Source organism: Salarias fasciatus, chromosome 5 (genome assembly GCF_902148845.1).
Source record: "Salarias fasciatus chromosome 5, fSalaFa1.1, whole genome shotgun sequence".
In the NCBI taxonomy this organism is placed as follows: domain Eukaryota; kingdom Metazoa; phylum Chordata; class Actinopteri; order Blenniiformes; family Blenniidae; genus Salarias; species Salarias fasciatus.
The window spans coordinates 34345148-34360377 of NC_043749.1; the positions used below are offsets into that span (position 1 = coordinate 34345148).

General features: G+C 47.5%; 1 protein-coding gene across 1 annotated transcript; it reads right to left on the minus strand.

Moving 5' to 3' along the window:
• Window positions 1-806: 806 nt before the first annotated feature.
• On the minus strand, window positions 807-15029 carry wnt7aa (wingless-type MMTV integration site family, member 7Aa). The gene is made up of 4 exons (XM_030092041.1): window positions 14759-15029; window positions 11287-11513; window positions 7415-7686; window positions 807-1865 (listed from the first exon to the last, which is right to left on the minus strand). The coding sequence occupies exons 1-4, from the start codon at window positions 14827-14829 to the stop codon at window positions 1386-1388; spliced, it is 1050 nt and encodes a 349-aa protein (XP_029947901.1). The 5' UTR covers window positions 14830-15029; the 3' UTR covers window positions 807-1385.
• Between the last annotated feature and the right edge of the window lie 201 nt (window positions 15030-15230).

The window sequence follows — 15230 nt, forward strand, 5'->3', positions numbered from 1 at the left end:
GCAAACCTTTATTACATCGGGCCGACGATGGACCAGTAGAACACATGTTCTGGTCGATAGGATCAATAGCTAGCTGAATGCTAACGTTAACACCAGTGATCTGCTCTAATGAACCAATAAGATTAATTTCTTAGACGTCTGTGATAATAAACACCAAATGAATGACAAATCAGTTGTCTGCAGGTCAGAATTTTCTGGAACAAAACTTCAGTTTTACCTGCTGTGGAAAAGAGCCGGTCAGTCGGACGAGGGAAAATGCTCATATGGACAGAAAATAAATTAAAAACATATTTATATAAAAATAATCTCTTACAAAAAAGAAATCTTTCAACCAACATTAAGAGGGATTTTTCTGTCTGGAAGCTTATGCTAGCAGTTAGCTTAAAGAGTCAAAATGGCTGCTTGGTTAAAGGAAAAAAAAAAAAACACACACAATTCCAGACGATGAGCAGCAAATTAAGAGGGAAATGTGAAATAAATGAAAATCAAACAATACTAACACACCCAGCGCAGCATCAGTAGTTTCATGTTGTTCTGCAGCTTCAATCACAATGCCTGGAGGCGAGGTTAAACATGAGGAGGAGGACCGGAACCCAGTCTGGACCTGAAGGTCAGAACAACTCCGAACTGTTCAAGCAGTTCTGCTAATTTTAGGAAAGTTGAAATTTTGACTAAAAAAACTCAAAACTAAAAAAAAAAGGAGATTTTTTTTGAGTAAAACGGAAATGTTATAAGAACTCAAATTTTTAAAAAATAAAGTCAAAAGATTAAAAACTAATTTATAAAAAGCCACATTTAATCAATAAATTCAAAGTATGAAAGAAGCTGTACTTTACACAATGTAGTTGAATTTCTCAGAAATGTGAAAAAAATAAGAGAGGTTTTTCTTTAAACAGTTAAGTTGGATTAAAAGCAAAAATAAAGTCAAAACATGAATGTGTTCTGGAAAGTCTGCTCTTTTTTTTAAGTCCTCCTCCTCTCATTTGATCGTTTCCTCATGTAGCCCCAGGACGTCAGCGTATTGAGAGCAGGAAAGCTGCAGGGTTCTGAAAGTTTTCAGCTCCAGTGTTTCAGTCGTTTCACAATCAAAAAGACGATAAGTTCTGCTCTGAAGTGCAACTCGGCGTGTTTCAACAGAAAAACCCGCCGAGTTCAAACGTGGCGCAGTCAGTGAATTCTTTCTATCAGTAGTTTTCTCATCCAATAAATTATTAGTCAAAATAAAACACACACACACACACACACACACACACACACACACACACACACACACACACACACACACACACACTAATCAGTGTGAGTCAGACTGTGAGCTGCTCTGTGTCCAGTGTGGCGGCCGACGTCCGCTGGCGTCGTCACGTGGGCGGGTCCAATAAATAGCTCTATTTACAGGTGTACACCTCTGTCCTCTCGCTGCAGGTGTTGCACTTGACGTAGCAGCACCACAGGAACTTGCAGTTGCACTGCCACACCCGGGAGTACTGGTGCGTGTTGTAGCCGCGGCCGCAGCACATCAGGTCGCAGCTGTTGGGCTGCAGCGCCGTGCGGTTGCACAGCCGGCCCTGCGTGCCCACGCTGCCCGTCCTGGCGTCCGCCTCGCAGTAGTTGGGCGAGCGCTCGATGTAGACCAGCTCCGAGTCCATGGGCTTGCGGTAGGAGTGCGGCTTCTTGATCTTCAGGAAGGTGGGGCGCTTGTTGCGGCTGGCGCGCACCGGCTCCACGTGCACGGCCTGGTTGTACTTGTCCTTCAGCATGAAGCCCAGCTGGCGGAACTTGGGCAGCGTGGTCCAGCACGTCTTGGTGGTGCAGGAGCCGGAGACGCCGTGACACTTACACTCCAGACGCATTCCCTTCTCCAGGACCTGCAGGACGGAGACGCAAGACAACACCTCAGACCTCAGGAGAAACCCGCCTCCACCATACATCCACCGTCATACGGAATAAATCACATGACATGTTTCCCTTTATGAATGTACCAATTGTTCAGTCTGGTCACCTATACATTACCTATACATAGTGGAGGAAATAAAGTCCATACAAAACAGAAGGAAATTTGTGCTTGGTAAATAATTCCTGCATCCATTCAGTGATTCTCTGGAATGAAATCCCACCATTTCTCTCTGAAAAGGCTTTGAAGGAACATGTTTCTTGTCTGAAACTTCACCCTAACCCTCGAGTCCGACTGGTTCAGGCTGAGCTGTGACTCAGTGGTTCTCTGCAGGTCTTTTCCTTGGATTTCTCACTGATCCCAAAATATTTTACAAGTGCTCATTCTCAACAACAAACAATAGCAAGTTCCTTCAAAGTAAAAGCAATGTGCAGTTTCAAAGCCCTGATTGACCTCAGAACAGTCAGACACATTGGACTGCCTGTTGAAAAAACAAACAAACAAAAACCCCACAGTTTAATTTCAGTGGAACATTCACAACCCAGGTCTGTTTCCTCTGGTTCTCCTCAAGATAAAGAAATGATTTTCAGGCGTTTGTTTGTGGCTGTGTCTCTGTAATGAGCAGGTGGGGAAGGTACCGGCTCCCCTAAATACTCAGTCAAACATATTGCATGAATAGTTCAACAGGTTGAGACAAAAGTTTTCTGACATTCCAGATGAATGAAGCATTCCTGAGCTCTCTGAGCTCCTACAGTATGTCACCCTATGGCTACTGGCTATGTTTGTGCCATTCTTTACAAGACGGGATGAGCTGCAAAACACACTCATGGAACAACTTACACAGTCTACCTGCAGGCCTGGAAAAGCCTCGCACGTCTGCTGGCTGCGAGCGCCTCTCCGCCTACAACAGTCCTTTCTGGAGAATGGAAAACGGGCCAAACGCAGCAGGACTACAGCTGCACCAGCCCAGAAAGGCAAAGATCCTCAAGTCAGATCAAGGTTCTTCTGGAAAATACTTCGTTTGTGTTTTTATTTATTGGAGACACACACGCAACCAGCAGAACAAGAGATGAGCAGTTTCTGTATACGAGCAGTGTTTCACTGAAATCTACAAGGACGGGAACCACTACACACACCAGGACAGATCAATAAAACACACACACACACACACACACACACACACACACACACACAACTCGTGAGACTGATTTGTGCTATTGACTGAGACCATCCAACTGTGCAAACAATGAAGCTGCACTTTACATCACTCTCCATCCTGACTGTAACGTATCGTGAAGACGCCCTGTGATAAACCGTTTCCAGGCTCGGCTCCGTGGATTGGAACAACCAGGTTTTCTGAGAGAAAAGATTATTGCACAAGAATTGTCCAATAAATTCATTTTTAAATTTCTTCCTGGTGGCCACCAGGTAGAAATCAGGAGCACAGAAATACAGAAAGAAAAGAAAAAACGACCAAACCAAGGAAGTCACCGACCAGCAGAGACACACGTGATGGAACAAATCAGTGCAGCAGGGCGAAGAGCGAGAAGGGGACGATCAGAGAGGAACGGAGACAACAACGCCATCTGCAAAACGGTTTGTGATTCAACACCATTCACGTATCATGAAATGTTCTTCAAAACAGCTGAAATCCGTCGTCAAGCAGCTCTTTAAACGAATAACCGCCTCAAAACCGGGAGACTGAACACTGACAGAGAAAATCCACTGCGAGGAATTCATGACAATGTTGGCAAAGAAAGAGAAAAATCAAATGTCTTCAGTGGAAGTCAACAGGCACGCGTTCCATGTTTTCCCTTCAGGATCAACTGATTGCAATAAATTTTTATTCCAGTTGTGTTTGAAAGCTGGGAGTGTATGATCTCCTCAGACATCAGCACAGCGGCGGTGGATCCATCTCCAGGTTTCATCCTTTAAAACAGCCCGTCGTCCTGCGTCCGTCCTGCTGTGGACGGTGGACGGCGTGTTTCCCCTGGCCTGCCTCAGGTGTTCAGGCGGAGACGGGACTCACTGGGGAGTGCGAGCCGTCCGTCCTCAGGTCTGTGTTGAACGTCCTCGCCGGGCCTCGGGCTGAACGACGGCGGCTCTCAGCCTCCCGCCTCCTCGCGGGGCAGGAACCGTCGCCTCGCCCTGGTTTTTAATCGCTCCGCTCTGATGTGGCCTCAGACTCTCTGGAGTCTCGCGTGGTAATTGTGGAAAGCTGCGGTTCCATACGGCTTAGCGTGGTCGTGCCCCCCTTTCACCCCCCCGACACCAGGCAAGCCTTTAACTCACTCCACCGAGCTGCCACTGTTTGTGTAGCAGAACACCCCGTAAGCCCCCCGCCGTCTTCTCCCACAATCACACACACACACACACACACACACACACACACACAAAAAACAGACATCATCGCCAATTAAACATGAAAGTTTTGCGAGAACGGCTGCAGAAGCATCACTTATGCAAAGATTCCGGTACAGACTGATTCACTCCACTTCACTGTTTGACTCAGCGGCACACAGCAGGTTTTCTGAAGCATGTTTTGAAAGAAACACTGCTTTAAATGGGATCTCTGCCTCTGAGCACATGACGCGATACCGAGGCTCTCTAATGGGAATCCACGGCTGGGTTTAGCAAGAAGCCCTCAAACTGCCGTCTGCGCTGGTTAATGGAGGCAATTACAGTCTGGAAAGAAAACTCAGAGCTTTCTTTTGGAACAAACGTTCAATAATGTCAGAACACAATCCTCTGAAATCCTGTCAAACGACATTTTCTCAGAATTTGTATTTGTCAGGATTTTGGAGGGGCCTGTTCAGTGGATAGCTCTTTCACCTTCTCTTTGTGGGATTTGCATGATCTCCCTGAGGACGGGTGGCGTTCAGTCGTGATTTGAAGCAGTGTGTGTGTGAGTGTGTGTCAGTCTCACTGCCTCAGATGTGACACGAGTGTGTTAATATTGTTAAAAAGTATCTGTCGGTCACCTGAACTTTGACCTCAAATCACAACACATGCACGAGGCCAGGAGGAGCGGCTAACGCTAGCTAGCATCAGTCCTGCTCAAACTGCAAACTGTCTGTTTAACTTGAGTCCAACAGAAGAAATATTGACAGTGCTTCGTGTACAAGCCTGCTTCTCGCTGTTTGCTTTGATACCCAGATCTCGCCGGTAGTATTTACAGGCTTTTGTGGTTTCAAATTGGATTTATGTTCATCTTCAGGGAAATTACCTCTCAGCGTTTAACCCGTCCTCTCCGTGGTTGATGTAGCTCCGCCTGCCGGAGCTGGGAGCGGGACGCCGCTCTGGAGGCGGAGGTAACCTGGAGGCTGTGGTCAGTCCGGTGATCGGATGGTAAATGTGAACGCAGCTGCGGCGGTGGTTCGCTCAACCATTTCAACGTCACTCGTGAGGACTGACGGCGCCGATCGTTCAGGAGTAAACAGGAAGAGCAGCAAGTGGGAGTTAGAGGCGGAGGGGAGCGCAATGACAAACGAAAATAAGATTACCGGTAATGTTCCATCCCACTGGAGAACAGAAACACAACTGGTGCCGAAGAGGCGGAACTGGAATTTCATCGTTTGGCTTCGGTTTAAAAAGTCTGCCGCCGAACAGACAACGCTAATCTGCAAAACAAGCCACCAACAAGTCCTTACTGGTGACTCCGATGCATCTAATGTTTTCGATCAATTACAGACACGGCATGAAAAACAGCAGAGAGACGGCGAGAAGATGTGACTGACGAGAAAAACCACAAACTGATGAAAACAGAAAACCACACCAAACGAGCTCAAACACATTTTGTGTCGGGAGGGACAACTGAGGAATCAAACACATGTTCTGAGTCCATTTTATCCAAAAAGACAAACACGGAAGAATCAGCGACCAAACCAAACCAAACTGAGCCGGTGAGGATGCACAGACAGAACAACAGCAGTGACTTCCAGTCCCATTTCATTTAATGGTCTTGTTCCAACAAAGAGGCGATCCGAGACGTGGCTTCTGCTCCCTTCTTCCTGGAGGGGTCATCCGGAGGTTATTCCAGCAGTTTCTATTGATCCGTCTTTTGGTTGCTGGTAAACAACATCAGTCTGGCTGATGCCTGTGAGATGGTCACGGTACTCTGAGTTCGCTGTCACAACACCATCACGTCTGGATTTAGTGTCTCTCAACGTCTCCGACTGCACTCAGCTTCCTGCAGCGCCGATTTATCTCTGTCATGCACTGACACTGCTGCTGTCTGGACCGCTACACACAAATCCAACGATATACAGTCACAGATCGTCAAACAGGGAAATCGAAATCCAAGCAGATAAAGCATCAGAGCTCATTTCCACGGCCGTCTGATGACGTGGAATCAAGTGATTCGAGTAGATCTCAGCCGGTTTGGTTCATTTGGGTGATGAGCAGATTCAGATTCACCCAGGTCTGGATTAAAAGCAGAGTGCAGCTCACAGTTCTTCACAGGATCGATGCAGAGACCCACAATTACCCGATAACCCAACAAGCATGTTTTTGATTGAGAAGAAAAGAAAAATCCAACAGAGGTACATGAAGAACATGCAAACTCCACGGAGAGAAGCAGAGCAGCCTGTCCTCTGGTACTCCGCTTTCTCAGGCTTTGTAGTGTTTTCATACTTGAGGCTACTTCTGAACCAAGCGCTCACTGCAAAGCCCAGACATGGATGCTGACGAATGTCTGACGCTAAAGTCACCGAGCCTGACAAGGTCGTCAGACTCGGTCAGGATTTTGAGGCTGAGAAGAAAGAAAAGGGCCAGAACTGCATGCTCTGCATATGTTCACACCGGCAGCGAGCGCCATGAAGGTTTCTCTGAAACTGAGAACTAGGACTTTAGAGTTTTTAGTTTTGAGCATGAACTCGAATGTATCAAGCAGCAAAGAGGAGAGTGAAGGACTGAGAAGCCTCTCAGACACGGTGCTCCACACAACACAACACAACACAACACAACACAACACAACACAACACAACACAACACAACACAACACAACACAACACAACACAACACAACACAACACAGCACAGCCTGAACCCAGCAGGGTCACCAGGCCGGGTCGGGGCAGTACTGGATTCACTACTCTATAGGTACCAACAACTTGATAGATTTCAGATTCATTCAGATCTTTTGCACATTCATCATTATAGTCGATCAACAGGAGTCAAACACACATCCAGGAGGCAGAGTGCACTGCAGTAAATTATCTTTACATTCATGCTTACAATTCAAAATGTGAAAGCAAGAAAAGTGATAACAACATTTAAAGACCAGTAAAGACCAGACAGCACTAGTTAGTTCTACCTGGAAGCATCAGGTCTCAATGTGAAGCATCGACTGAAGGGACAGTGACCGAAACACCAGAGTCAACACACACCCTGCTTCAGAAAGGGAAACTCAGCCAGAAGACAGTCACAGCGATCACAACTGACCCCAGAGCTGATCTCACAACCAGACCGTCCCTCCAGGGTCAGCAGGACCTGAATGTCCCCGGCAGCAGCGTTCAGAACCTACCCGGCGCCCCACTTCGTTGTTGTGCAGGTTCATGAGCGTCCTGGCGTTCTGCTTGATCTCGCGGGCGTCCACGAACACCTTGGAGAAGCCCAGGCCATAGTGGAGGTCGGCCGAGCAGCCCCCCCACTTCCAGCCCTCCTCCTGGTTGTAGAAGCCCTGCTTCTCCTTGTCGCAGCCGCAGCCGCTCAGACTGCCCTGCGTGCACGCCGCCGTCACCGCGTGGGCCACGCCGGCGGCGATGATGGCGTACGTGAAGGCGGCCTCCTTACTGCCTGCAGGGAAAAAGAAACACGTGTTTTTAGTGACGGCAGACAACAGGCTTCACTATTTCAGGCCGTGTCAGGCCTCCTCACATGCCGGGCATAGCTGGCTCAACGCGTATCGTGAAATCCAGCAGCCCAGCCAAACACAAATCATCAATCAGGCCTTCTGCGGCAGATAAAGCGGAGGAGGAGCTCTGAATGAAGAAGAGCCGTCTTCTCACTGAGTTTTCACCGTTTTCACTGTTCACACACAAACCGCAGCCTCTCCACAGATGACCGACCTGCGGAGATAACAGAGCGTCCGGGCCGACCGGACCCTGCCTCCCCGCACCCAGGGATTCACACTCCATCGATCTGAGCGCTTCGGCTTCCACTGCTGCGTTTTAATTAGACCGGAGATAACTCCTGCTGGAGCGCATGTGGAAGCGGTCCAGAACTTCCCCATGAACTCCTCAGAACTGACCGTCAGTACGGCGCTCTGCCTCCACCGACCGGTCAGGGCGCAGCTCTGCTTCCTACAACACTGCTGTCACCTCTGATAGAGGTCCTGAGGTCGGACCAGGACCCTCTGAGGGTCGCCCTCTGGCTCGGTCTGGGGCCGGGTTGGAGTCAAACCAGAAGATAGACAGGAAGCTGTGGGGACAGTGATGTCTTTTAGTCTGCGCTCTCGTTTGCTCTCTATACTGCCGACCTGATCCCAGCTGGACTCAGCAGGAAGCATCACTGGAACAAGTCCCGCCTCTTCCTGATAACCACACCAGGAGGAGGAAACGGAGTGTTGGTGGAGGAACTGAAACCCGAGAACATATGGTAATGAAGTCTGCTGTTTGACATGTCAGATGAAGTTCAGCAAACTGCTGCTTTGCTTACGACATTCAAGGTGAAGAAAATTTCAAGGTGAGACTGAGATGCTTTAGCTGAACTAGATGGTAACAGCTTTAGTGTTCACAGCTTTTCTACAGGTATGAAGACTGTGTTACCAGAGTACTTTGGCTCCTGCTACAAGAGCTGGAGAGTCCTGCTAATATAGTTTCAGCTGCAGTTTCCTCAGGTCTCTTGTGTTTTAAAGTAACAGGCGAAACAAATAGCTAATAATAATGTTCATACAGAGTAAGTAAGATATTCTCACTCAAAGCCTGTCTGGGTCAGAATGATGTTTATGAAAATATTTGTGCTGCTGAGTTTTCTCATGTTTCAACACCATGAAGAGTTCAGACTTTGATCCGTTTCAGACTTTCAGTCAGGATTTTAAGGAAGCAGAGTCCAAAGAGAAGCTCCCGTTTCGCCCTGGAGATGATGGTGTTGGACACGATGGAGGAAGCTGACGCTCTCCTCTGCAGCCTGCAGAGAAGCAGCAGCTCCACACTGGAGAAGCCGTTCGTGGAACTGATGCCAAAATCCTGTCCAGCGCCCGAGCCAGCCACCGCTCGGCCGGTTATCAGCGTTCTGGTCGGCTGAGACGGAACAATGGAGCGACGGTGCAGACCCTCGGCCTCGACCAGGTCAAACCTCTAAATCCTACCGCTCCGAGCTGAAGCTGGACAGATGAAGAGGAGGAGGAGGAGGAGGAGGAGGAGGGGGGGGGAGGAGGAGGAGGAGGAGGAGGAGGAGGAGGAGGAGGAGGAGGACGAGGAGGACGAGGACGAGGACGAGGACGAGGACGAGGAGGAGGAGGACGACGACGACGACGAGGAGGAGGAGGAGGAGGAGGAGGAGGAGGAGGACGAGGACGAGGACGACGAGGACGACGAGGACGACGACGACGACGACGACGACGACGACGACGACGACGAGGACGAGGACGAGGACGAGGACGAGGACGAGGACGAGGACGACGACGACGACGACGACGACGACGACGACGACGACGACGACGACGACGACGACGACGACGACGACGAGGACGACGACGAGGACGACGACGAGGACGACGACGAGGACGACGACGAGGACGACGACGGGGAGGAGGAGGAGGAGGGGGAGGAGGAGGAGGAGGAGGAGGAGGAGGAGGAGGAGGAGGAGGGGGGGGAGGGGGAGGGGGAGGAGGAGGAGGAGGGGGGGGGGGGGGGGGGGCAGGACCAGAATGCTGGACAGATGAACACTCATGAATGTGTGAATCCTGCCGCTGTCGACTGGCAGCATCACACCAAACATCACTGATGTTGGAGGTTAAATCCTCTAAGGTCAAAGACTGAAACACCAGAGACCCTTTAAACGAATCACAGCTCTTATTCTGGTGGTTTCGGCACCCTGTCCAATCACTTCCTGTCTAAAAAGAACATATTAGCTTCAAACTCTGACCTCAGATGCTAATGCTAATGCTAATGCTAATGCTAATGTATGCTACTGACCGTGTGATGTCATCCAGATTACTTCTGGAATATTCAACATTATAACAAACAGTCCAGTTAAAGAGTTTCCAAAGCAGCTCAGCTCATGGAACAAACAAGCTAATGCTAATGCTAATGCTAATCAGTCTACAGAGAACCAGCGACTCTAAAACTTCATGAAACTTCAGAAAGTAGAATCAATTACTACCAAAGTAAAAGAGTATAACAGTTAGAAGGTACTTTGTGAATAATTTTGTGGAAAGTCGTCTTTTCTTAAATCTCATTTCTGGAACTTTTTACGAGTTTCTTTGAGAATTGGTCAGACGAGAACATGATGTTTCCTCAAGGTCGACATCGCCTGCGGCCACCGCCCAGCGTTTCCCACCAGTCACACACATCTGTCAGAGGTCAAAGGTCGAGCCTTCCTCAGACTGTTTATGGACATTGTGAAGTTATTTCCAACAAATGTTGAGCTTATTTCTCAGCAGGCAGCGGAGCAAAGTACAGATGTGTCTGTTTTTCTTGTTTTCTGTGACAGAAATATGAAAGTAAACCATTTAAAAACTAATTAAAGAGTGAAACTTCAAAGTAAGAGGTTAGATCAAATATTAACACTGTAAAATATGTCAAATTGAAGTTGATTAAAAATAAAATAGTTGTGCCAAAATAAAGGAGCAGATATTAGTTTAGTTTAGTACCATACAGTAAAAGGGCAGCTATTATTATCATTTTCAAAATAACAATTAATATTAGAGTCAAAATAAAAGGCATAAAATACTATTTGTTTCAAACTAAAATGTGTTAACAGTTGATATCTGTGTCAAAATAAAAGAAGCAAATGTTTCATAGAAGCAAATATTAAACATCTGTTTTAAACTGAAAGGAAATAAAAAATAGATATTGCTGTTTTTGTAATTTCAGAAAAATCATAATGTGTCAATAGAGAATAAATTAAACATTAAATAAAATCTACAACCATATTTACCAAAAATCTCCACTGAAAGTTAATAAAGTTACCTGGTACATAGATCACATCCATTCATCCATCATCCATCCAACCATAACTTTCATTCATTCATATCATCCAGTGGTCCCCCTCTGGTTAGGGTCAGAGGTCAGAGGTCAGAGGTCAGAGGTCAGAGTTAGTGAGGGCAGCGGCCCCCTCTGGTAACCTGCGGTAGAGTCTCCGCTGGACTTCTCGGCCCTCCACTACACAGATTACAGAGTACAGCTCTGCGGTCAGTCCAGTGTCCGGGACCCCGGTTCGATGCTCACGTACCGACTTTGAGCTCGCGTCCGAAGGCGGTCCTCTCTCCCAGCGCCGAGCAGTTCCAGCGGCCGTGCCGGAACTGGAACTGGCACTCGTTGATGGCCCTCTGGACGCCCTCCCCGATCACGATGATGGCGTCCGGCCGGCTCTGACAGATGGTCCGCTGGCGGGGGGCCAGCCCGGGGATCTTGTTACAGATGATGCTGGCGCCCAACGCCGCCACCGACGAAAGACCCCTGCAGGGACGCCACGGCACCGTTAGACCCCGAGAACCATCAGACGAGAAGAAGAACAGCGAAGAGAAACCTGAAGAACGACCTCAAAGACACAAAGAACACAACTGCAGCGTGAATCTGCAAAGAGGTGCGAAACAATGACAGCAGCACGATAAACGAAGCCAAACACACAACAATCCGACACACAAGAACACAAACAAATTCAGGAACGCATCAAAGAACCAGGTTCAAAACACATGAAACCACAAACAAAAAACAGACTACAAAACTACAAAAGAACCAAAACATAAAAACTAAACTGCACCAGGAAACGCCAATGAAAACAAAATATTACGTCATAAAATATCACTGCACAGTGGCCAAAAACTTCTATAAACACAAACACAAAACCACAAGGAAGTCACTGGTTTAACACATGTTTACAAAACAGCTACAAGTAACGGTGAACGGAGAATCAAAGAAAACAAACCTGGAAACACAAACGGTCAAGCAAACGATGAAGATGTCAAACTCTTTAAAACAACACAACTCGTTTTAAAACACTTCATTCATTTTCCGCCGCTTTATCCCTTTTGGGGTCGCGGGTGGCTGGAGCCGATCCCAGCTCCTGTGGGCAAAGGCGGGGTACACCCTGGACAGTTCGCCAGTCTGACATATATGGACAAACAACCATTCACTCACACATTCATACCTAGGGGCAATTTAGGGTGATCAATTAACCTACCATGCATGTTTTTGGAACGTGGGAGGAAGCCGGAGTACCCGGAGGGAACCCACGCACACACGGGGAGAACATGCAAACTCCACACAGAAAGGCCCTGAGCCCCGGCCGGTATTTGAACCAAGGACCTTCTTGCTGTGAGGCAAGAGCGCTAACCACCGCGCCACCGTGCGGCCCGACACAAAACCAGTCAAGACCAAAACAAAAAGAAAATATTCACAAACAAGAGAAGCACAACGACGACTACAACATGCTGAAAATACACAAAACAAAGTCTGACAACAACAAACCGATGTGAAACAATAACAAGGTTCATAAGAACGTCTCTGTGGCAGAAATTAATCCCACATGATAAATAGTCCACTCATTGATTCATTAATACTCCATGAATTAATTGCTTGAATGTTATTATAATCCTTCCATTTGTTAATTAATTCAATCTGATTAATTTTCCATTCATTAAGGAATTCCATATGAATATTATTCAATTAATTTCTTATAATTACTACTCCATTAAGTAATTACTTCAGTAGTATTAATATTCCATTAATTGATTATTGAATGAATTCCATATGATTAGCATCTCGTTCATGTTCCTCTTTCCTTTTGCTGATATCCTGCATGAAGGGTTCCAGTTCTTCTTGTTCCTGGAGAATAATTATCTGCTTTTGGAGAATTCTGTGCAAAATATTAAAAATTCAAAGGAAGAAATGTTGGCAGGAAGAAGCGACCGTGTCAATGTGTAACACGCAGAGATTATAAAATATGAAATGACTTTACAGTTTCTCAGATTCTCTTCATTCCAGCAGAACCTCCTCAGGGTTCTTCCTTTAGAGTTTCCACTCAGTTCCCCGTTCTTTCAGATGTAATCCTCATGGAACTGAACAGACTTGACAACAAGTGAAGAACAGGCAGAAGAACCTCCTTCACAGCTTTATTTTATTCTAAACTCTTCCTCTCTTATTCTCCTCTTACTGTCCACCAACCAGGGTCTTCTCAGAATGGGCGGGGCATTTTCCAAGAGATCTGATTGGTCAGGAGGCGGAACTTTAATATTGGCTGATCTGGGATCAGAACAGAACCTGGTCTGGAGCAGGTCACCGGTGATTTGACCCGGGAAGGAGAGGGCCAGAGATACAGGATGGAGAACCTGGTTCCACAGTAAAGGCCTCACACGACAACAAGCTGATGGGAAACAACAGACCGACACCAAAACAGCAAACTGGCCACAGAAAACACCAAGTTCAAACACAACGAGGCACAGTTTGACCACAGCTGGGTGCAGAATGGCAATGCAGACACGAAAAGCACGAAAACAGATTCAAATCATAATAAAAGCTGGGAGTCAGACTCACATGACTGTCAATCAAGCAGATTCAACACAAACTCCAGTTACGACCAATACAAGCAGAAGCCAGACGGTTTCACACTGGATCGTTTTAAAATGTGTGAAATGACGACAACGTCACTGAAATGGCTACAGCTGGACACAAAGCTGCATGAAATACTGAACTCCTGCAAAGAAGCACTATGAGGTGTTACTACACAATAACACACACTTCTGCACCGTGACCACAAACACATGAAGACCCACAACAAACTGACGCTAAATCATCTGCAAACCTGCAAAAACAAACTATAAATACAAACAGAATAACCACAAAAACCAGGACAAGACAAACAGATGTTCAACCACGAAAACCTGGCGCTGAAAGACACAACAGAGGAGCTAAACCTTCACAGACACACAAAGCAGCAGAGAACCACAACAACTCAGACCACAAACAAATATCCACAAACACACGCAAAGGCAGAGAAAATGACCACAAATCAACTAAACACTGCTGGAAAATTCTGATTAGATCACAGGAATAGATATAAAACCATCACGAAGACACACAGAGCAACAATATCCATCCAAACACACACACACACACAGTCAGGAAAATGGAGACAGACGGAAAGACCCAGAATATTACAATTCATTAAGTATATCCTGGTATGAAATGTTTAAAGACAACTACAATCACACATGAACGGATGCAAAAAACTATGAATGTGTGTGTAAGACAGCAAAAAAAAAAAAAAAAAGGCAGACATCCAGTAGATTCACACACACTGATGAAAAAACAAATAGACATAAAGTCACTACAGGGAATAAAACGAAATAACCACCAATAGATGCAAAAATGATCAGAGAAAGATGAAGGATGGGAAAATTGCCACAAACCAACTGGTGGTAAATGATGGAAAAAACTAAAAGGATTTAATGAGATTTTAAAACAAGTGGAACCTGACAGGCATGACAAACGGAGTTTAATTTATCTGTGATGAATTCAATGAAGGAAACAGGAGCCTCGTGGCTGCAGCTCAACTTGATCCGCAGATTAAAGTTCCCACAGCGAGGAGATCCGGGCCGGGTCAGAGGAGCGGGACACCGGACCGGCCCGCCGCGTACCCCTGCCCCTGCCCCTGCCCCTGCCCCGGGCCCCGGACCCCGGGCCCCGGGAGCCGCTCCACTCACCCGATCTTCAGGTACGCCACCCCCAGGCACAGGAGAAAGTGCAGGATCCAGCGGCGCGTCTTCCTGCTCATGGCGGTGGTCGCTCCAAGCCGCTGCGCCCTCCAGCCGGTCCCGGTCCCGGTCCCGGTGCTCGGTCCCGGTGCCTCACTGAGTCCGTGTGCGCGTCCCGCTCCCCGGGGAAGAGTCCGCCGGCTGCCGCCCGCCGCGGAGCATGAGAGCTGCTGAGGGCAGGTCCCGCTCCGACCGGGGTGTGTGTATGCGTGTGCGTGTGTCTGTGAGAGTGTGTGTGTCTGTGAGAGTGTGAGAGTGTGTGTGAGTGTGTGTGTGTGTGTGTTTCTACCTTTTCTATCAGGGCGTGTTCAGCAGAAGATCTGCCTCTGAGCGCACATTCACAACCTGTTGGTACATCTCTCTCTCTCTCTCTGTCTCTCTCTCTCTCTCTCTCTCTCTCTCTCTCTCTCTCTCACACACA